General features: G+C 34.8%; 1 protein-coding gene across 2 annotated transcripts; it reads right to left on the reverse strand.

Annotated features, from left to right (window-relative positions):
* Nucleotides 1–4898: 4898 nt before the first annotated feature.
* On the reverse strand, nt 4899–10770 carry LOC145602154 (vacuolar histidine transporter YPQ3-like). Of its 2 annotated transcripts, XM_081658320.1 has the most exons (12): nt 10435–10759; nt 10007–10049; nt 8757–8783; nt 8048–8146; nt 7851–7957; nt 7555–7747; nt 6642–6746; nt 6436–6531; nt 6309–6329; nt 6135–6193; nt 5612–5702; nt 4899–5459 (listed from the first exon to the last, which is right to left on the reverse strand). In XM_081658320.1, exons 1-12 carry the CDS (start codon nt 10686–10688, stop codon nt 5355–5357), a joined length of 1200 nt encoding a protein of 399 aa, XP_081514446.1. In that variant the 5' UTR covers nt 10689–10759; the 3' UTR covers nt 4899–5354. The 2 variants fall into 2 exon arrangements, 1 of the variants encoding a protein (XP_081514446.1); XR_014104501.1 differs by lacking the exon at nt 4899–5459 and having other exon boundaries at nt 5646–5702; nt 6135–6217; nt 10435–10770.
* Between the last annotated feature and the right edge of the window lie 14009 nt (nt 10771–24779).

Here is a 24779-nt window from a genome sequence, read left to right on the forward strand (position 1 = left end):
TTTCTATCTTACCAAGTTGTGTGAATGGGTGTGATTGATTTTATATAGTACTTGAGTTGTGGCTTACTTATTTAGTCTTTTTTCATTATAATACTCCGTCTATCCTATGAATGAAAGTACCTCATGAGTGTAATTTATATTGAATGGCAGTAAGATTAGTTGGTTAAAGTTTTGAGGTTGAAATTTAAACATGTCTACGTTATTGTCCTTGTTTCTCTTTCTAAATATATATTTTTTTAAAAAATATAATATATATGATTTAAACTCGATATATATGGTTTAAACAGGATACGTATATATGGTTTAAATTGATAATAGGCTATAATGATGGATTGTTAAAATAATGGGATCACCCATAAAATGGAATGAAATATTCTTGTAGGTAAGTTGTAAATAAAAATTGTTGGTAATAAGTATGGAAGGAATAATAGCTTATCGGATTCAATTTTTAATACTCCTTAGTCCTTACGATTATCAATGTTTCATTTTGACTGATATTTTTTTTTTTTTTTTTGAAACTCATTTATTTTGACTGATATTTGTTTAACTATTAGTACATGTTAATTTTCTCAAAAAATAAAAAATTTAGTACATGTTAATTACTGTCCTTATAAAAATCTTCAAAAAAAAAAAAAAAAAAAAAAAGAAAAAAAAAAGAAAAAACAAAACAAAACTATCCTTATGAAAATAACTCGGTACTATTTCAAAGATAAAAAATCATGTCGATGCAATGCATTTCATATATGGAGTATAAAATATTTTAAATGTTTTTCCCTCAAATAAATAAATAAAATAAATAAATGTTTAAAATTTTATGTAATTAAAGAAAAAGTTAAAGTATTGCGTTTTACATAAATTTTATAAATCTAGTTGTCGGTCAATTGAAGATAGTTACCGATCCTTCACTTCTCCTTTTTTCCACTTGTGGAATTATCGAATGAGGTTGTTGTATTGCTGAAACGGTTCAAAAATTCTCGACGACGCAAGAAATTGGGGCACATGCTGTTGCTCGTATATTTACTAGGATACGATTTGCTATAGCTAGAGGAGTGGGGGCCCAGATTCGGCTACCCACTAACTTTTTTATAGGTTGTATGACTTTGTTTGTTTTTGAGATTTAATAATAATAATAATAATAATAATAATAATAATAATAATAATTCGGTAGACCGTTCAGTTTTATTGCGTGAGGTTCGTCTCCGTTGTCCTTCTCTCTCGCGATGGGTTGAATTCTGTTACTCTACTCCAGCCAGGTTATTTTACGGTCAGCATATCTTATGGTCATGCCAGGGAGTAGTGCAACAGAGTGATCCTCTAGGCCCTTTGCCTTTTGCTTTGGTTCTTCACCCGTTAGTGTGCCAAATCAGGGATTCTTTTGACTATGTTTGCAAACGTGGTATTTACATGACGGTACTATTATTAGTGATACCTTAGTGATAGGAAAGGTTTTGGAATTGATTTTGGCGGAGGGACCTCGTCTCGGGCTCCATGTCAACGTTCAGAAAACGGAAGTATTCTAGCCCTCAGAGGACCCTCGTAGCCGTCTCGTCGGTGTCTTTCCTCCAGATATTGGTTGTCCTGTGCATGGTGTTAAGTTGCTGGGTGGTCATGTCAGTGCTGATTCCTCTTTCGATGGTGAGCTTGTTTTGCAGAGAGTGTCGAAGACCATTGTGCTAATGGATGCTGTTGCTAAGCTCGATGATCCACAATGCGAGTTGTTGCTTCTTCGTGCGTGTACTGGGGTTTCAAAACTCTACTTTGTTATGCGCACTTGTCCTCCTCGTCTTTTTGAAACGGCACAAGTTTCTTTTGACGTGGCCCTTCGGGCTTCTTTGGAGCGCATTGTAACTGCTTCGGGGCCTAGTTTTGGTGATTGGCAATGGCGACGTGCCACCTTACCTTTTGCTTATGGTGGTTTGGGTGTCTATTCGGCGTATGACGTTCGGCATTATGCTTTCCTTGCGTCGCGTCTCCAGTCTTCTGGTCTTTAGGCTACGCTTCTTCGCAATTTTGGTATTGTTGGTCCGGGACCGGCCTTCGATGGTGCTCTTAGTCTTTTTAACAAGACTGTGGAGACTGGCCTTATCAGTAACCCTGATGAGATCGCTACCCCCAAACTTATGAAAAAATTGGCAGATATATATTTCACGAAGGTCACTGCATCTGCGGCTTCCACTTTCTCCTTATCTCCGCGTCAGGTTGCCTTATGGAAGTCCCAACAGGGGGATCACTCTTCAGCCTGTTTGCGAACGGTCCCGATATTGGGTTTGGATCAGACTATGAATGGTAGATTTACCGTAGTGTTCTTTGCTATCGGTTGGGTGTTCCTTTGTTCTTCGTTTCAACAACGTGTTTTGCTTGCTCAAGGGTTTTTGATGGGGATCATGCAGTGTCTTGTGCTGGGATGGTGGGTATTAAACATCGACACAACGTTGTTCGTAACACTCTGTTGATATTTGTTTTCGGTCTGGGATTTCTGTTTGAAAATAAAGGAGGTTAACGTTGGGTTGTTCGGAGGGAACGACGGGGCTCTTCGACCAGCATATGTGTTGCTTTATTCCTGGGATAGAGGCCTTGATGTATGTGTTAACTTGACGGGGTCTTCACCTTTAACACAATCGAGGATGTTTGACTTCGTTTCTAGTCGTGTTGGGTCGACGGCGGCTCAGCGAAAGCAGGAAAAGTATGGGGCACGTTGCAGGGCTATTAGCTATTTATGGTTTTCTTCCTTTTTCCTTTTCTTCATTGAGTGAATTAGAGAAGGATGCTATTGCGTTGCTGAAGCGATTCAGGCGTTCGCTAAGACTCAGAATATTGGTGCTCGTACAACTGCTCACATCTCCAGTAGGATCGGGTTTGCTATAGCTAGAGGGGTGGGAGCCCAGATTGTATCTCGGCTCCCCACCAATTTCTTGTAAATTGATTGACTTTGTAGGTTTTATAATAATAATAATAATAATAACAATAATAATAATAATAATAATATTATTATTATTATTATTATTATTATTATTGCTAAATTGACTCAATTAAATAAATGCAAGTACCGTTACGTTAAAAAAAAATGCAAGTGTGACCCATTAAGGGGCATTTGGTTCGCTGAGTGGTATGAGTTTGGAATTAAGAATTGAGTTAAGGTGGTATTGTGTTGGACTTAATACTTAATAACATGTGTTTGGTTCAATTATGAAATAAAATCTCTCACTATTTTCTCCTTTTATCTGATACCTAAGGGAATGGAATGAGCCTAACCCACCTCTCCTACCCTCCCAAGGTTTCTAAACGACTAAACCCCATACCTCATAGATTTGAGGTATGAGTTTAAAATTCATAATTTTGACAACCAAACATATGGCATGGATTTTAGTGATTGTAGTGGAAACCGCAACCAAAGCAGCCACAACCACTAGTGATTGCTGTGGAAACCACGACCCATACTACTACTTTGGTTGCGGTTGAAACCCAGATTCGCAGCAATTTCGCGCTAATCGTACAACACCCATCATAAATTGAAACCCATATTTGGTCCGACCATTTAGAGGGGGGTTAGGGAGGTGGCTTGTCGATTTTCGTTTGGATGTGGGTGGCCGGGATTTCACGGTGGGGGTTGGATGGAATAGATTTCTGTTTTTTTATTATTATTTTTTTAATATTTTCAATCATGTGCTGACATGTGGGGTTTAAAAACAAAACAAAAAAAAGTTTTCCCTTTCAACAGGTAATCAGGTTTTGGGTATGTTGAAGGCACAATCAAATCATAATTAGGATTATTAAAAAATCAAACTTAGTTGAGATAATTAGTTGTAAATCGACAATAATTGAAATTTTTAAAAGTGTATTTCCTAAGTAGCAACCTAATTTCTCCCTTCTCTCTCCATCCTCTCTCTTTAATTTAAAGTTTTAAATTTCTTGACCGCTTAGGCTGAAAATAGTCTAATTTCTTCGGAAATAGTCTATTTTTCGAAGAAATTAAACTATTTCCGGCCCTTTTTCTTTGATTTAATTCGCTTATTTGTTATTTGATTTGTTTTGCTTGGGGTTTTCCCAATTTTCAAGGATTTCAATTCTCATCTATGGTTGAGAATTTTATTTTTAGTGTTTTAATAGTAATTGAAAAGGTGATTTGGATTCATATGGGTTTAGGGTTCGTCGTCAACTCTACGATCAAAACATCAGCGCAGATTGCGAAAGTCTCTATTTGGAAAGATGCAAAGACGTCGGAAATCACTGCTCGCGTCAAGTACGAAGCGGTAGAGTGTAAGCTATGCCCAATATGCAAAATAGTTATGATTTTGATTGTAAAAGTTATATTATTTTCTCAAATTTGTGGGTTACAAATCTTTATTATTATTGTAGATATCGTATTATTCGTATGGCTATTTATTAATGATAATATTCTTCTTCCTGTAAAAAAAAAAAAAAAAAAAATGTATTTTCCTTATCTTCTTTTTTGATCTAGATTTCTCTCTTGGATGATATTCTTTTCTTCAGTTCTTCCTTTATTTCTGTCAGTTGGAGTCATGTTAAGCGTAATGGCAATGTAGTTGCTCATAATCTAGCTCGCTTAATTCCTTTTGTTTTTTTTTTTTTTTGTTTTGACAATAGCAACTAAAAGAAGAGCTTACAACGAGAAATTAACTAAGAAGAGCTTAATTCCTTTTGGTAGTGAACAAATTTGGGAGAACTAAAGCCCTTGTGAGGTTGCTCCTTATGTACTCGTGGATAAGTTATCATTATCAATATAAGGCTCCGACTACTCTTTCTCAAAAAAAGTCAAAATTGAACAATATATTGGGTCTTAGCCACATATGCAACTAATATATAATAGAAAGAGAGTCCACTTTACAAGATCAAAGGCGATTCCACCCCAAAACTATATGACAATAGAAAGAGTTTTACCATAGATTTATAAAGTACTACCTCCGTCCCCGAAAGAATGACTCATTTACATTAAAACAACCACCAATTTGCAATAATATTTTTGCAAAATTAGTTTTCCCATATAAAAATTTGATTTTCCATGTAATTTTATTACTTTCTCTCTCTGATTTTTTTACAAACCCCATGTAAATTTATATTTTTCAATATACTTTTACTTCTTTTTATTTAACTTTCTTAATACCCGCGTAATCAACCCAAATGGGTCGTTCTTTAGCAAAATGCATACAAGCACTGGAGAAACTATGACAAGTTTGTTCATCATCGTTCGTTAGCATATACAGAACATTAAACACCGTTAGCGTCGTGTCATTAGACATAGATACAGGAAGTAAGAATGCAGTTGCTCATGATCCTCAGATCCTATTATAACCTCAAATTTCATCTTTCTAACGGTTGTACATGTAATGCTACAGTTAGGATACAATTGGCTTTGGCACCTCTTCGTAGTAGAAATCCTGATCTTCCTCCCTAGTATTCCTCTTTCTCATGTGTTTGTAGTACACATACTGCATGATTATCTTTGAAAGAAGTTGTGTCAAGGGATAACAAACTATTTTACCAACATGTACTCCATATTCATACACATCAATATGATTCAAGACCTTTGTGCTATTAATATAAGTGAAAACATGTATTGAAGATTTAAACAACAGGGGAAAATAAAGGATACAAATAGGTCAAGCACCACGCAAACGACAGCATCCAGCAGCCAAGGCATGTTGGCTTTGATTTCTTCGACTTCTGTATGTCTCGCCAATATGCTGCATTTGGTAAGTAATGTACGGTGAAATTTAGAACACGTGTGACCAAATAACAGTGACATTGAGATAGTAACGAGTAGGGGTGATAGCAAACTAATCCGAGCTTAAGCATAAAGTTATAATGGGCAAATGGCTCGGCTTGCACCAACTCATATTCATGTTCGAGTGTCAAGCACATAAACTTCAGGCTTGACACCTTAATTAATAAGAGCTTGAGTAGACTCAGCCTGATTCACAAGCTTCAAGAAAAAGAAAAATTCTTTGAAGCAATGATATTTCAGAATTTTAACCTTTTGCCTATAGACTATAGCTCATTTTCTTACCATTTATATATTTGAGCCGACTCATGAGCTTTTGGAGCTGAGCTTAAGTAGCTCATGAGTAGGCTAAGATCATCACCTCTACTAACAAGCAAGAAGTCAGAAAGAATACCTTGCAACATAGGCGACATTAGCGATAAGTGCAAACATGAACATCAGTGGATTCAGGCCCTACAAAAGCATATGACAGCAGATCTGTCCATTATAAAAACAGGATAAGGGGAACTACATGTTACAACTGATTTAGATAAGATAAGTGGTAATAAAGTCCGATGAAAAATATTACCTCCACACTTCCTCTTTTAATCTGGTCAATAATAGACAGCAATGCTTGTTAGTATCAAATAGTGTTACAGGAACAAATCAAATTAAATTAAAATCAAGCAGATTTAGTATAAGGAAGTATGGCTCACATTCCAAACGATCTGAGGAATTCGACCGCCCATGTAAATAGCAGCCATCAACCAACCCAACCATTGACCCACTGCACTGTGTTCAGAAGCATGTTCCTGCATATGTAGATTAGTCTTTACTGTAAATCCCCTGTCTCATATTGTACAATATCACAAGTATGAATTAAGTTTTGAAATTATATGTTGATCGAAATGAACAGACATACACTTAACAACATCCTCCTCCCTGTAAATCCCCTGTAAGCTTCTGATAATGCATTGCCCATACTTGGCATGTTAACAGACACGGCCACCATTGCTCCTCGAGCAGCCTGAACAAAAGACAGTGGACAAAGAATAAAGGATATTAGATGCTGTATGTGGAACTGACTATGCTATTTGATGATAAGAAAATCTTTTCAGAAACTTCTAACAAAATGCTGTGTGATTCATGACATAATGAGAATGTTACATAATTGGACTCTTGTATTAATCCTCAATATCTTAGGCTGCATTATGTTTAATTTTCTCAGTAAGTTTCTTTTGTTTTACATAATTGCAATCATCATAAAAACACTCTAACTTGAGGAGAACATAACTTTGAGAGTTTGAGTGACCAGGCCACATAATTATGATTAATTAGACAAAATGCTCGATACATTCTTATCTCAATCCTCTTAAGTCAATAACACTCAAATCAATCAACATACAAAATCTTAGGTGCAATATGAGTCTTGTAGGTAACAAACATCTTCAGCGAATCTAACAAACAGAGTTTTGCTACAACATTTCGAAAACATTCAAGTTACGGGTCCAATAAGAAGCTGACTAAGACAACCTCCATAGCACCAATGTGTCAATTAGAATGTTATGGGGACCAATAATTTCATGATTGTTTTCATGCAAAACCTTGGACTACACTTTACATTATTGCCAATATACTATATGTGCATAAAGGGTACTTTCGTAAATATATCATAGGAAATACAAAGTGAGCAAGATAATGAAAATGACTTGTTTTTAAAATTCATAAGCAGCTAAGCTGGAGTAGAAATTAGTTCATGAATGTGCACCAGAAAATAGTCACAAGTGGCAAAATGACTAAACCTAAAATATTTTGAAAAAGAAGTGAAAACTTACAGGACGTGGAATTTGTCGCGGTAGGCTAGTGCCTGTGGTACCTCTCTTAGCAGGTATGGGAATAGGATTAGTCTCCTCATCATCTGAAGATGAGTGGTCGTCGAGCCCCACTGCTGAGGGACCGCTCCTAGGGCCTGACCTCAGATAAGATCGAAATGGGGGTGTGTCACTCCCAGCTAGAGACCTTGCTGACCTGCATTTTGATTTCACAAATAATTTATTCAGCTCATCTTTTAGTTCAACATGTTTGGATGGTAGCGAGCTGATTTTCTAAGATTATCTACTAATTTACGTACATGTAGTATCTTCGTGTTGGTGCTCTTACTGGAGAACTCGGAATTGGGATACCTGCCTGATCTGTTGGCTTCTTTGGATTCAGTGGTTTTTTCACTTCTTGATCAACCTATAACATTATCAACAGTATCTATCCAGCATATATTTCTCCATATGTACAAAAAATTACAGATAGACAATAGGTGTAACATTTTATTACCTCGGTATGGACTTTATCATGGCGACATTTCCACCACGAATAGAAGTAATCATAGTACACGCTCTGCAACACTAGCACTATTGTGCTAATTGTGTAAAACTGTAAAAAGTACTATGTATGAATTCCGTTATTTCAGAATGTATGCATCTTCAAGAAGTGACCCAATATTGTTTATTTTTTCTCTGTTACTCAATTTAGTTAAGTTAGTTTCATAATCTTTCATGCCTAATTAAAAATTTAAAATCCTTATTGTTTATGTACATAAGTACATAACAAAGGTGGCAAATGAGGTACTATAGCTTAAATCTATTGAATTTGACTATAATCCCATAGTAAACTTCGGCATTTATATAATTTGCTTATAAACCATATGAATGCATCATTCGATAAGTACATTGGTTCAATAGAATCAAATTATCTCATGACTTCATGAGTGATACACTCGATGCCCTGGACCGAGTGCATCGTTCTTTCTACGTAGTACTACCATAGAGTGAGCATTTTGGCACAAAGATACCTTAAATTAAAAAGAATATTCTCTAAATCTTAGGGGAATACTTCCTATAGTACTATTTTGATTTTTGAAGCAATCAAGAAGCATATAAAAGTTAATATAGGGGATATTCCTGACTCGATTATTTTTCTTGTAAATTTTTTTTTTTTCCCAAAATAAGTAGTGAAGACTGAAGTGTGAGGACGAGATACTAACCAAAGCTGTATAGAACTGGGTTGGCAGCTGCAAAATCACATACAAACAAAATTTAATTTAATAAACAACCAAACAAATGAAAATTGTTGTAATTTTAAACAAAAACTCTTATGTCAACAACTAAAGAATTTAAACAATAATTACTATAACAAATTCTTGTAGTTTTATTTACTATTGGGTAAAAAAAAAAAAAACACAAAACACAAAACAATTATGGGAAAGAAGAAAATAACATAGGAGATAACGTAAGAGAGGTAAATTATTTTTAACTTTGTTGTAAATGTCATTATGTCAACACTCAACTGCTAACATGACAACATGTACTCTTATAAGCCTTCTCTTCCCGGTGTATGCTATTTTGCCCTTAACTTAATATGGTATGGAATAGATGGACTAGCTAATTTTGTCGACTTGATTAATTGTAGTTAAGAATTACAGTAATTGTTACATATAATTTATTAAGATCTTACTTAACTACAATTAATCAAGTCAACTAGCTAATTTTGTCGACTTGATTAATAGTAGTTCAAGATTTAATTACCAAAAACCTTTTGTTATTATGCTCCTTTACTTGAATATATAAAACTGTATTAAGGGTCATTACTATGAGATGATATGTATAATGATCAAAACAGTTCTGTAAAATTAAGCTTAAATCTTGCATTGCTACAACTAATTCAGTACCTTTAACAATAAAGAACTGTATGCTTAAGCTATGAGGACACTATGGTTCAATGTTACATAGTACTCCTTACAAGTATTGTATTTTATTTATTACTCCCTCCGTTTTTTATGTATATATATATATATATGTATATATATATATATGTATATATATATTTTCTACTTGACCAATTCTATCTACCAAAAAAATTCCAAAAAAAAAGAAAAATATAAGTTAGAAGAAAAATTAGTGTAGTAAAAAATTATCAAGTTTTGTAAAAGGAAAAGTTAGGTTTCGTTTGACATCACCGTGATTTTCTGTTTTTTGGTTTTTTGTTTTTCAAAATCATACGATGTATGTCACATAATGAATAAAAACTTAGTCAAATCTATTAAACTCATGATAATTTTGAAAACTGACAACTAAATAGTGAAAAAACCTTTTTCTTATTTTCTGTTTTTGATTTTTTGTTTTTTTTAAAAGAACTGAAAACTGAAAACAATAAACAATGCCAAATAAGCCTTAAAATAATATAGGCCAAGTTCAAAGCTTCAAATAAGAATATCTAGGGATGAAGATTACTCACCGTAGCCGGCTCCAGAAGGCACCCCACTAGATTAAATATATCTCTGAAAACAATTAATAAAAAAACTCAACTTGTTACATGCATAATGCAACTTGTCACACTCAAAACAAAAGCTATATCATATTTTATATACCTACCTTTTATGTGTACAAAAAATTAGTACTTGTAATTCTTAATTAAGTAAGATCTTAATAAATTACTGCCACTACTATTGCCTAGATAACAGAATTGATCTTGTTTTTCCATTTTGAAATTTGGTAGGTGCATCCTTGTCCCCCGGATAGAGAGTATGTTAAATAGGACTGACCACGAGGCGCGGGAATAGGTTTTATGCTCTATCAAATTGAATTAGACTGCTATAACAACAATGACTAGTTCAAATTACAATATCAACGCGACAATAAATTCCGAATGAAAGAATTACATACCCAAGAAACCAACCAATGAGGAAGAGAAGAGAAACACCATGGCTAGACTTGGTGCGGAAATTAGTGATGATTTGAGGAACCTCGGCAACAGCCCAAGCTATTAAACTGACAATACCAAAACCAAAGGAAAGATCATCTCTAACATTACAAAGACAATCTTTGAAGTATTTCTGAACCCATCTTGAACATGGTTTCTTCTCTTTCCAACAGTATATTGCTCTGTTTGAAGACGCTCCCCTGTATTTCGCCTTCATTTTCTCTCTTTTCGTTTCTCCTTCTTTTGTACAAAGTTATGTGAATGGGTGTTATTTTATATAGCACTTTTGTTATTGCTTACTTATTTAGTCTTTTATTAATATAATACTCCGTTTTATCTCACGAATGTACGTATGTAGTGTAATTTATAGTGGATGCCAGTAAAATTAGTTGGTTAAAGTTTTGAGGTTGAAATTAACACATGCCTGCGTCATTGTCCTTGCGTCTTTTTTTAAAAAAATTTATATATAAAAATGAATACTCTATATAATTTATACATTTAAAAGACGATATATATGGTTTTAATATTTGACTAAATTAAAATTGATAATCTATTAAACTATACTAAAAGCAAACCTAATATGACACTTGTCATTATCTTGTGAAAAACTTTCCCGCCTTTTTCACTTATTTTTTTTCTTTATTTTTTTGTGAAATTCTTTAAGTAAACTATATAAACCTTATGTATTTTCCTTAAGTTTCACAATCATATTCGACGTATACCCAAATGAACGATTATCAATGCTTTATTTCGACTCATTAATATATTTGGATGATAATTACCCAAGAATTCCACTATAAGGCCCTGTTCTTTTCACCTTAAAAAAATAATATTAAGTAAAAATAATTTCAGTTCAGTAAAATTAATTTCAGTTCAGTAAAATAATTTCAGTAAAAATAAGTTCAGTTTAATAAAATTCAGTTTTCTTAAAGAAGCATTATAATAGAACATCAGTAAAAATAATTTCAGTTCAGTACGTAAAAGTAATTTGATTCAGTAAAAATAATTTCAGTTCAGTAAAATTAAGTTCTGTACAGTAAAAATAAGTTCAGTTCAGTAAAAATAATTTCAGTTCAGCAAAATTAAGGTGAATCAAACAGGGCATAAGAAAAAAATAAGAGGAACCCTAAAATATTGTTGAGTAATGTTTCATTATTGTTATTATTATTAGAGATCTAGCTAAAGATTATAAGTAATCAAACATATATGCCAGAATATTACGGATGTGAGGGACGCTACACTAATAGAGTGTTTCGTTTACGATGATCGAAGCATTAGAAGAACTTCTTGATTATTTCTCCTTTAATTGTCATATGATTCCATCCCAAAACCATATGATAATAAAAGGAGTTTCCCCTTAACCTTATATATAAAGTGTTTAACTCTTTTAAATTTCATCTCATGTGATGTTTTATGGTCTTGATTGTGAACCTATGTTAAATACGAGTTTAGGCCGTACCTACAATAATCAAGAAAGAGAGTTCAACCAATTGGTTATTGATGACTTGGTGTAGTGGTGATTGGGACTACACTTAGTAGGGAGGACCCGTATTCAATCCTCCGCAACAACAATTGAGAGGGGACTGGAACCTAACCACCCAGAACTGATTCCCGAATCCGGATCAGCTCAAAGGGTAAACCAGGTGGAACACAAAAAAAAAAAAAAAAAAAAAAAAAAAAAAAAAAAAAGTTCAATTCAAAAAAACCAAATGAGGCTCTATCCCAACATTATATGACAATAGGAGAAGTATACAACACTTTAGCCTTGTGTTTAACTTGTTTTTCTTTTCTCAATATGGACACTTTATATTGTTTGAAAAGTTTATACTTCAACAATTAATGATCAATTACTCGTACTACAGTGGTATTTACTGCCATTGCCACTGTGACTTCAAACTAAAATTGCCATGTAATACTTTAATAAATGATGACTTACAAAATTTCTACAGCAACAAATTAACGTTTGACTTTTTTTCTTCATCATAATATCATGAAATATGGAGTAGTAATTTGATAATTTTTGACATAAATGAGAGACTATATTCATGACAAAACTTTCAGAAATTGTACTGTGTTGTCTGAAAACTGTAATAAGAAAACATGATGCCATACGGACATACATATACACTACCATGAATATAACCACAAATCATAACAAAGTTCAATGCTTTATTAAAATGATAAACTTACATGATATTTTATATTCTGAATCTGAAGCTAGATAACGTCACTATACATGTACAACATCACCTCATAAGTCATAATTCTATATATCCCATGATAGTTCTATATAAGGAGCATGTTATATACTATGTTGATACCAAATGGTCTAAATGATGGCAACATTCATTCCACTTAGTCATACAGTCCGAGTTATAGGGAAAAAGGGTCCGAGTTATAGGTAAAAACTCCATGTGATTATATATTACTCCGGGCCTGTTCTGATTTATTGAACTGATTGGAGTTTAACTAAACAGTTTATGAGAGAGGGAAAATAGGAACTGAACTGATTGGAGCTGAAGTGAACTAAACTGAAATTAAACTGAAAAGAACAAGCCCTTCGTATCAGTTTTAAAAAATTGAGTTTGCATAACTATTTTACATCCGTTGTGAAATTGCCTTTAAAATGATCAAAAGTAATTAAGGTTATCCTATATAAATAAAAATTATCTATGCTTTATTTATAAATTACCTCTTTTAATAAGTAAAATTCAAATATCAATAAGTGAAAGTAATATATTACACCTTCATAAAACTTATTAGATCTCATTGTCTATTTACATTAAAATCATATTAGATTTAAATTTACGAGGAAGTACTAATGTAGTTTTGCAAATGCATAACAAATATTAAAAAGTACATGGAAGAAAGAGAAAGGAGAAGAGAGATAGGTAAGTGGGACCATTTTTAAATGTACCACTGAAAACTAATATAATATCATTATGTATTTAGTGATACTATTTCTACCCATAGTTAGTACAACTGAATGCATATATAGTACCACTACATGCATATATTGTACCACTAAATGTTCAATAAATGGTAATCTTTGATCATCCAATGGTAGTATTAACCACCTAATGGTACTACTTTAAATTCAGAATATGCATTTATGTGTAATAACACCCTTGCCCCTTTGTCTACATTTCTCTATGCATAACTAAACTCCATTAGAACAAATTCTAAATTTACCTCAAAAGGGTTAAAAGTTAACCCAAATCGCATAAAATTTATCTTAGTATTGAATGTGTATTAATATTACACTCCCTCCATCCCCGAAAAAACGACCCATTTGACCTAATTTTAGTCCCAAAAAGAATAACCCATTTGTTTTTCCCAACATCTATTAAAATCACAAAATTACCAATATATCCTCAAATACTTTTGTCATGTAGCTCCTTCTCCCTATTTTACCCTTGTATTTTTTCAGATCTTTGTGCTATCTCTTCTCTAAGGGCCTGTTCTCATACGTTTATTTTCAGTTAAAGTCGGTTCAGTTCAGCTCAGTTTAGTTCATTTCAGTTTAATTTAGTTCAGTTCAGTTCATGTCTAATGATATTGCTAATGATAATACTAATAATAATAATAATAATCAATAAATAATAATAATAATAATAATAATAATAATAATAATAATAATAATAATAATAATAATAATAATAATAATTCAGTTCATGTCTAATTTAGTTTGTCATGCGAGTTGTTGCTTCTTCGTGCGTCTACTGGGGTTTCAAAACTCTACTTTGCTATGCGCACTTGTCCTCCTCGTCTTTTTGAAACAGCACAAGTTTCTTTTGACTTGGCCCTTCGGGCTTCTATGGAGCGCATTGTAACAGCTTCGGGGCCTGGCTTTAGTGATTGGCAATGGCGACTTGCCACCTTACCTTTTTCTTATGGTGGTTTGGGTATCTATTCGGCGGGTGATGTTCGGCTTTATGCTTTCCTTGCATCGCGTCTGCAGTCTTCTGGTCTTTAGGCTACGCTTCTTCGCCATTCTGGTATTCACATATGTATAATAATAAATAATCAATAAATCATCAAAGATCACAAATCCGTAGTTAAAAATCACTATTTAATAAGTTCAATTCAGTTCAGTTCAGTTGAGTTCATGTCTAATGATATTGCTAATGATATAAGCCAAATTTCATTCTTTCAAGCTCTTATTACAACGATAATAATAATAATAATAATAATAATAATAATAATAATAATCAACAAATAATAATAATAATAATCAATAAATAATAATAATAATAATAATAATAAATCATTAATTAATAAGTTTAGTTCAATTTAGTTCAGTTCAGCTCAATTCAGTTCAGCTGAGTTAAGTCAATGAGAACATGCCCTAAATTTCTAAACTTTTTTCTCTCTCCTGCCACAATTAATTTTTCTTGTATTTATCCATATATTTGTAATCGCAAATTAAGTTTCTTAATACCCGCGAAATTAACCCAAATGGGTTGTTCATTTGGGGACGGAGGGGGTATTATAAAGCAGGTGTATACAAAAGTATGTGCTCTATAAATTAAACACCGATTACCACAATATATGAATCCATACTTAAACTAAGTGATTTGACTTTTGAGTAACCAAATCATTTTAATCTTAAATTCAATTGATTAGAAAATATTGCTAAATATAGAGTGCATGTATCCTAGTTTGACATTATTATTGCGATGCATATAAATTTTTTTACGTAAATTGAAAAAAATAAAAATTGAAAGTGGAAATCGAAAAAGGCAAATGATGAGGTGTAGGATGAGAAGGATGACATGATTATGATGAGAAGAAAGAAAAAGGCAAAAGATAGAGTCGATTGTAAAGACGACGCGTGTGAGTAGCGGCCTCGGTTCGCTGCAATCTGTACCTTTTGCTATCACTCTGTCTTTCTCGAATTATTTCTCTTTGTCTTTGTGTTACAATTGCCTTCTATTCTCTCTCTTTGCATTTAAGCAGTAACAGCCAATGCCATCATCGATGTTTATTCTTTTTAGCTTTCTTAGCACTTGTCAATATGCAATATTTCACCATATCAACTACGAGTATATTCTAGATTATTACTCATTTTTTGTTTTTAAATGCAGCAAAAATATATTCGTAACATTAGTGACAAGGTATGAAGTTATATTTTACATTTTGATGTATAATTATTTATTCACAAAGTAAAGCCTCACCTGATATTTCATGAGGCGGACATTTATAATATTATCTATAGGTTTGATGATATTTTCTATAAATATCATCTATAAAGATTTAAGGATATATATTTATTGGTTATTTGTTCATTTAGAACAAATTTTAAACAAAAAATAATAAATAAAAAATTTACATGTATAGTGTAGAATCGTAGATGATGTATGATACTACGAGTATTGTACACACTAATCATTCAAAAAACTCCTACATGATTAAATGATTAATAATTACCTTAGCTAATGTCCTATCTTTGTTTTATGAATTTTTAGTTAACGTTATACAAATCGACAATTGCCTTAGGAAAGAACAAATCAGAAATTTGATCACTCTTACTTCTACATTCTACATGACTACATGCAACTTGATAGAACGAATCAATGAGGATATTCGTATTTCGAAATTCCAATTGTGTCATTACTCCTTTGTACTACTACACGAGGGATATTCGTGTTTTAAAGGGATATTCAAAAGTACTACGTTGGGACTCTTGGGAGACATTCGTCATGTGATGATATATTGATATGAAGGGTAGTATTCTTACTCTTTGATGCCAATAGTTGTTGACAATTTTATTCCTACTCGGTTCTTGGTATTCTAATTAATCCACTTTGGCCACTTACATCTAAAAGGAAAAAGTTGTTAGAAATCAAATCAGTATGTTGTTTAATTGAAAAAGACTGCAAAATTAGAATGATAATCTGTATGTATGTTCTTTTAATTTGTATGGACTACTGAATAGCCCTTTATTAAGTTGCTGATCTAAAACTATTAAGTCTGTAGGGGAGCCTGCTTGTTAAGTCAAACTGGATCCTGCAAAACAACGAAAAGTCAACTGTCTCGGGGGGTGTCTGTATTTAGAGAGAGAATTTTTAGAGAGAGAGAGTGCGGAGAAAATTAATTACCTTGCTAATCTGTCAAGATTAGTATTTATAGGAGAGGATTAACTAACTTGATTAGGGTTAGGATTAGAGTTTCTGGCCGTTGTGGGCCGTGTTAGGCCCTGTTGGGCTATAATAGGGTTTCTCGGGATGCACGCAATGCATGATTATGGAGTGTTCCCGTTTAGGGTTTAGTAAGGACATTTTGGTGATTTCTGTATTTAATGAACGTGGGCCCACAGGGGTCCAAACAAAGTCGATGGAATTGACAACAGTTAATCCAATATATACTCATTATATTTTTATTTTTTGTGTATAGAATATTTGGATTTTTATTTTTTGTGTATAGAATATTTGGAAAATGTCGAGGCACGTGCCACCAAGACTCTAGGGGTATTTGGTTGTACGAATTGAGTAGAATTAGTTCCAATGTTTGGTTGAGCATTTTTTTGCTATAAAGTCTCATACTAATGGTATCTAAGATCATTCAAACCAACTACAATCTCATATCCACCTCAACCTCTAAGATTCTAAATCTATTCCACCCTTAATACAAACCATAACTAGATGCAAATCCATTTCAATTCACACCAAACAAGTTTAGCAAGGTATATGGTTATGTGCATCAGTGCATGTGGTTATCTAAGATCATTCAAACCAACTACAATCTCATATCCACCTCAACCTCTAAGATTCTAAATCTATTCCACCCTTAATACAAACCATAACTAGATGCAAATCCATTTCAATTCACACCAAACAAGTTTAGCAAGGTATATGGCTATGTGCATCAGTGCATGTGGTTACCAATACATTCCATTCCAATTTGTTGAACTAAACGACCCTTAAGCCCATAGGATTATTTTATGCTCCTGTAGTAAGCAATATTCACATACTCAATTTTGATAGCTATTTTATTAAGGTGTCGTCAAAAAAAGGTTTTACAATCTCTCTCTAGAATTCTCTCTCTAGAATTCTCTCTCAGTTTTACTTCCTAGTTTTCTTTAGAGACTCTCTTGCATCATTTAATCATCGGAGATCCACCTGCACGCCAGGGCGTGTTAGGCTCCGGGAGTTAAGTGTTGTTAAGGTGTCTCTTGCTACACCATGGTAGAGGCTTCCTCTTCTAAGGAGCTCCTCCAGAGGTGTCTGAAGTTATACAACAACTTAGAGATACTGAAATGCATGATTCTGATCATACTTCTGAAGACAGCCTCCCTGAAGAGATAAATACTGTGAAACCCTCTTTATCATTTAGAGAGGTTGTGGTTAACTCCTCTCAATGGTTCAATGAAGCAAGGAAAATCATGCTCAACTCCACTGAATGGGATGATAATGAAATCACACCACCATCTGATCCTCATGTGGTACAGTTCCCTAAGGAAACCCTTTCTAAACTTCGCCAACCTTGGAAGCTTACCTTAATGGGAAAGTGTCTTGGACTTAATGTTCGACCGTCCTTCATGACACAACGTGCTCGTGCTATGTGGAGACCTAGAGGTTCTCTTGAAGTTATAGACATAGGGAAAAATGTTTATCTCTTTCGTTTTTCCCTCCAAGATGACTATGAAAGAGCCCTGTTCGGTGGACCTTGGTTCGTACAAGATCACTACCTAATGCTCACTAGGTGGGTTCCTAATTTTAGGCCATCAATGAACCCTTTCGAGATGTTAACCATATGGATTAGGTTCCCTAAACTACCAGTTGAATATTATGATAAGGAAGCCCTTTTTGAAATAGCAAAGTCAGTTAGGAAGCCGATTCGTGTAGATTTTGCAACAAATCAAATCACTCGAGCTCGCTATGCAAGAGTCTGTATTGAGATTAATATGAATACTCCCCTTATCTCTAGAGTGTGGGTTGGAAATCAATGGCAATTAATTGAATATGAAAATGTTCATACAATTTGCTTTGCTTGTGGGCGAATTGGACATGCAAAAGTGAATTGCTCTCAAAATTTGGCACCGCCCAATTCTGACATAGCCCAGCCCAAAAGTCAACTTGATGACAGATCTGTTCAGAGCTTAATGAGCACTACTCCTAATACAGCTAATATTTCTATTGCTCCTTCTGAACAAATCCAATCAGAAGTTGGGCCATGGTCTTTGGTGGTTAATAAAAAAAGCCCATTAAAGAAAACCCATTTTTCTAGCATAAATGGAAAAACAAACACTCCAAGCCAAAATTCAGATGGGCCACCCAAAAAAGCCAATCAATAAATCCATCTAACAATTCTCAAAATAATAGGTGGACTCCCTTATCACTCCAAAATAAAGAATTAGAAAATAAGGGAAGGCAAAACGTCTCTGCAAATTTTGAGAGTGGAGGTATAATCATGAAACCTGCTAATGTAAGCGTGCAAACAAGCTCAAAACCATTGACATCCAATTTTAATCATGTTCATGCAACCAATGAGAAAAATCACCGCCCTCAAAACACTCTGGCAACAAGTAATCCAACCCAAGTAAGAGCTTATAAGCAAGGAAACTCTTCATCTCCTAGCCATTATCACCAAGACACTAATTCCAACTCTATCAATGGAGTTGAAAAAAACAATGGAGCCATCAACAACCCTGAGCATGTCCTTAACCCCTGTAACTCCTCCATCTCCGGTGCAGATGGAAGTAGACAACCCCAAACAAGACCCGAAACCAGCCCAGAAGAAGCAGCGACTGTCATCCCCGACAACCCTAACCCTAGCCACGACATCATCCATCCCACCCCCCTTGAATTCATCTCCATCTTACCTGAGAAGGAACCCGAACCCTCGCCGATCATCCATCACTCACAGACTTCCCTTTACCTCGTTTCCGAAACCACCTCAATCGATCACCTTGCCAGGAGTTCCAGTCAGTTATCCGAAACAATCCCGGAGCTCTCCGACTCAAACAAGGAGTCTGATTAGACCGATTCAGATGAGATGGAGTGCATCACTCCCATCCCCCCGAATGCAGAGAGGGTCGAACCGCCGAGTCGTACAATGCAGCTGCTATCCAACTAACATCAATTAATCCTGGATCACTTGGTGGGTCGTGTTCCGGATTGGGGTCTGCCTCAATTAGTTCCGCCGCAGCGAAACATCCCTCACATTCCCTTACAATTAGAAAGCAGAGAAGTCGACATGGGGAAGTTGGAAAATCGTACGACAGTGTACAATGTGCAAAGAGAAGTGGTAGGACTTCAACTCCAAGCTCGTTTCTCTCAGGAACCTCCATTCGAGAAGGAGATACATGCACTAATGATTCCATTGAAGATGGAAAACATTTGGATGTTGGGAGAGTGCGGGAATTGGGAGGATTGGGAGGAGTTTCAACCTCCAATGTTATATAAAGGCAAAAACATTGTTGGAGTTAGCCATGGAACTCGAATGCCAAATTTAGATATGAATGTTGTTTTATGGAATATCCGTGGAGCGTCCTCGAATGATTTTGTGCCGCATGCAATGGATGTCCTTCGTGATCACCGATCAAAAATAATTATTTTGCTTGAGACTAAGGCTGGTGAAGATCGTGCAACTGAAGTTGGGAAATTTTTAGGCTTTGATGATTATATTGTGGTAGAACCTAGTGATAAGAGAGGTGGGATTTGGATGTTTTGGAAGAACGGGGTGGATCTCATAAGCTGTACTAAGAGGGCGCCTCACTATTTTCATGCTTTGTTCCATTTTAGCCCTAATCAGCCTGAGTTTTTATTCACCAGGGTTTATGCTCCAAGCACCGCTAAAGAACGACATGCAATGTGGGTGGAGTGGCAAAAGAACTATTCTCCTAGTAATGTCCCTTGGATGGTTGCGGGTGATCTTAATGAAGTAACAAGTCAATCAGAGAAAAGAGGAGGGCGAATTTTCCGACCAAGTCAATGTGCTGATTTTAATTCTTGGATGGATGGTGCAAGCATGGCTGATGTCGGCTTCAATGGTAATCCGTATACTTGGACCAACGCTAGACATGGTCTTGATTTAATTAGGGAGCGGCTCGATCGGGCTCTGGCTAACCCAGCATGGCTTACGGTCTTCCCTAACACTAAGGTAACCCACTTACCTCGGTCTTATTCTGATCACTGCCCTTTGCTTATTTCTCTTAATGATAGCAATAGCGGGGGGCCTTATCCTTTCCGTTGCAAAGAATCTTGGCTACTTCATCCCGATTTTCATGAGTTTTTTAATTCCCATTGGGATAATTCTGATTTTTTAATGGGTAGAAATCTTTTTCTAGATAATATTAAGCGTTAGAGCAATAATGTTTTTGGTAATTTAACCTATCGAAAAAAGAAAATTCGTGCTAGATTGGATGGTATCCAAATTTACCTTGCTAATAAATCCTCCATTTTCCTTTCTCAACTTGAAATTGATCTAATTAAAGAGCTAAATCAGATTCACCACATTGAGAAAGTGATTTGGGCCCAAAAGGCTGGCATTGATTGGCGCAAGTTTGGTGATTATAACACAAAATATTTTCACATACTTGCTAAAACTAAAAAATCAAGAGGGAAAATTACTACTCTTAAAAATTCTGATGATGAGTGGATTTTTAATCAAGATATTCTGAAAAATATGGCCAAAGATTATTTTGTGAATATTTTCACTTCAACCCATTCTAATTGTAGGCTACGAACCACTTATGATAGCCCAGCCCACTTAACAATGGAGCAAGCTAATTGTTTGAATAGCCCAGTTACCTCCAATGAAGTCCATGATGTTTTGTTCTCTATGGCTCCTTTAAAAAGCCCAGGGCCTGATGGAATCCGGCCCATCTTTTTTAAGTCCAGTTGGGAGCAATTGAGAGATCCAATAACCAATTTTGTAAAATCTTGTTTTGATAATGGTAGGATCCCTCAAGATATTAATCTTTCTTATCTTTGTCTTATCCCTAAGATTGATAGCCCTGTCACTTTTAAAGATTTTCGACCAATTGGTCTCTGCAATACCATCTACAAAATTATCACCAAGGCTATTACTCACAGAATCCGACCTTACCTAGCCAATCTTATTAACCCCCTTCAATCTAGCTTTGTGAAAAACCGAAGCATTGATTAAAATATCATTATCATTAAAGAAATGGCCCATTACTTCAATAAGGCTAAAAAAGGGAGAAATATAATGGCCTTAAAAATTGATCTAACCAAGGCTTTTGACAGTATTGAGTGGGGCTTTATTCGTGAAACCTTATATGGTTTTCATTTTCCGGAAAGGCTTATCAATCTTATTCTATCATGTATCACTTCTAATTCCATTTCTGTTTTGTGGAATGGTGAAATTATTGATCCTTTCCTTCCTAGCCGGGGGATTCGAAAAGGTGATCCTCTCTCACCTTACATTTTGTGTTATGTGGGAGCGCCTTTCCCAAATGATAGAACAAGAAGTTCAAAATAAAAACTGGGACCCGATAAAAATCACCAAGGATATTGGGATTTCTCATTTGTTTTATGCTGATGATGTTTTTTTATTTGCCAAAGCAAGCTCTAGAAACATTAACACTATTAACTCCATCCTTCACTCTTTTGGTCAAGCTTCTGGATTGTGTATCAATTTGAACAAATCCTCTATTATCTTCCTTTCCAAGATGTCTCATTGTATTAGGAGAGAGGTGTCTTCCTTAGCAGCCAATAAAAGCTTTTTCTCTTTTGGCAAGTACCTTGGTGTTATGATTAGGCCAAACAAACTTCGAAAAGGAGACTATCTTTCCCTTCTTGAAAAAAAACCAAAGATAGAATAAGAGGGTAGCAAGCAAAACTTTTGAACATGGCTGGTAGAACTACCTTGATTAAATCGGTCCTTAACACATATCCCCTCTATGTAATGCAAACTAATCTCCTCCCCATTGGTGTTCTAAAAGATCTTGAGAGAAGTTGCAAACGTTTTTTATGGAATATGGTGGATAGATCTCACTATATTCCCCGTATCAAATGGGATGTTGTTTGTAAACCCATGATGTTAGGGGGGCTAGGAATTAGATCCCTTAGAAGGTGGAATGAAACCTTTATGGCCAAGTTGGGCTGGAAAATGTTGAATCAACCCGAAAAGCTTTGGGTTCGAATTTTAATGGGAAAATATTTAACTAAATCCAATTTCATGGATGTTATTCCTTCACCCTCATCCTCCACTATATGGAAAGACATTCTCAAGGGTAGGCAAATTCTTAAAAAAGGTTTGATTTGTACCATTGGTAATGGGAGCTCTACCTCCTTGTGGTATCACTACTGGATAGGTGACAACCCTCTTTGCAATCATACTACTCTCCCAATTCCCCCCCACCTTGCTCATTGGTGTGTTAGTCATATCATTCATAATGGAAAATGGGATATTAGTCAAATTGCTCATCTTATTCCCCCCTCTCTCCAATCTCTAATCCTCGCTACTCCCCTCTCTTCTATTGCTAAACCCCTTGATAAAATCAGGTGGAAACACTCGAAATATGGCCATTTCCATTAAAACTGCTTATGCAAGTACTGCTCCTTCCAATCTTACTTCCTCTTCTCAAAATTTCAAATGGAAAAAAATTTGGCAAATTGAAATTCCTTACAAATATAAGATGTTCCTTTGGAATGTGGTGCACACTATCTTACCTGTTGGAAATAGACTTAAAATCAAAATTCCTTTTTTTGACCCAACTTGTGTAAGGTGTGGTGATGCCGAGGAGGACCATCTTCATCTATTCAGGGACTGCCCCTCTTCCTCGGGTTTTTGGAATATTATTTTTGCAAAAAATTCAGTTGCTAAAAAAATTGATCTTTTCCAATTTCAAAACAATCAATGGTGGGATTGGATAACTTTTAACCTCTGCCAAGATAAAAATTGGAAAGTAGTTTTTGCAATTGCTATTTGGCATATTTGGAATTATAGAAATACTGCTGTTTTTGAAGGTTCTATGACTCGAATTCAAAGTTTGTTTGTGAAGTTTAATACAGATCTTTACTTGAATAAGAAAATTTTGCAGACTCACAATGGTATTCCAATTCGAAGTGGCTCCTCGGTAGTTTGGACTCTTCCTCAAATGGGTTACAAGAAGTTGAATACTGATGGTAGTTGGAAGGGTGAGAATAAGACAGGAGGTGGTGGTGTTATTCGAAATGATGATGGATCGTGGTTGGTGGGCTTTACCATCAAACTTCGGGCTGTTTCTCCTGAAGCTGTAGAGCTGATAACAATCAGGGAAGGACTATTTGCTGCAAAAAAATTCAATCTTCATCACCTGGAATTGGAGACTGATGCTGATGCTCTCAAAAAGATGCTGCAAAACGCTGAAGACTACCTTCACCATGAGCTCGGGATGATAATACAGGACATTGTGTGTTTGCTTGATGAAGATTGGATCGTTATCATTCTTCACAGCAAAAGGCAAGCAAATGTTGTTGCTCATGGTTTGGCCAAGATGGGAGCTCAATTACCTGATGATGAGAATGATATCAAATACTACTACTACCCTTCTCGACAAGTGGCTAGAGAATTTGATAGAGACCCAAAAAGGAACTAGTCCCTCGAGTTGGAAAGATCAGACTCCTGGGTTCATGTCTGATCTGAAGTCTACCAGGGTAGCTTTTGCTACAACTACTATCCTCTACTTGCTTTCTATTATGTCTTTTATTTTAGTCTCTTCTATCTATGTACTGAACAACATAAGCTGCCCCAAGGCCTTTAGGCCATATCTATAATATCTCTCTTTGGTGTGTGTTAAAAAAAAGATAGCTATTTTATTAATATGTTAAAAATAATAAATCATATATATATAATTTTAAAAAATTACCCACGTATCTTATTGATAGTCCTTTATGGGCAATTTACAAGGAAATTAATTAACATAAATAAAAAGTAGTAAAAGTACATTAGAAGCTGAGCTGAACTGAACTGAATTTCAACGTAAGAGAACAGAGCCTTACATTGGGTATGCCAAAAAGTAGAGAGAGAAAGTAATAAAAATACATGGAAAAACAAAATTTACAACATTTTTCAAAATTTAGGTAGTCAATTACAACATTTTTTTAATAGGTAATTTCTCGCAAATTTTGGACTATAATAAGTAGTTTTTCACAAAATTTCCAAGTTAAATTTACACAAATATTGTTATAAATTGGAGGGAATTTTGATTAAAAAAAATTAATTTTAATGGTTGCTGGAAAATCCAAATGGGATGAATATTTTGGAATTAAAATTTAGTCGAAATGGACTATCAATAAGGGATGGAGGAAGCATATGATAAAAGATATTTAATATTTAAGCTTCTGGCAATTCTCTT

The sequence above is a fragment of the Chenopodium album genome, chromosome 21, assembly GCF_948465745.1.
Source record: "Chenopodium album chromosome 21, dcCheAlbu1.1, whole genome shotgun sequence".
Lineage (NCBI taxonomy): Eukaryota > Viridiplantae > Streptophyta > Magnoliopsida > Caryophyllales > Amaranthaceae > Chenopodium > Chenopodium album.

Bases quoted from the DNA above. Each gene is read 5' to 3' on its own strand.
- LOC145602154 (XM_081658320.1), bottom strand. From the start codon at position 10,688: ATGAAGGCGAAATACAGGGGAGCGTCTTCAAACAGAGCAATATACTGT. The intron at 8,147-8,756 runs GTTAGTATCTCG...TACTTTTTACAG, and splicing joins CCCAGTTCTATACAGCTTTG to TTTTACACAATTAGCACAAT. The intron at 5,460-5,611 runs GTATCCTTTATT...CTTCTTTCAAAG, and splicing joins GCGTGGTGCTTGACCTATTT to ATAATCATGCAGTATGTGTA.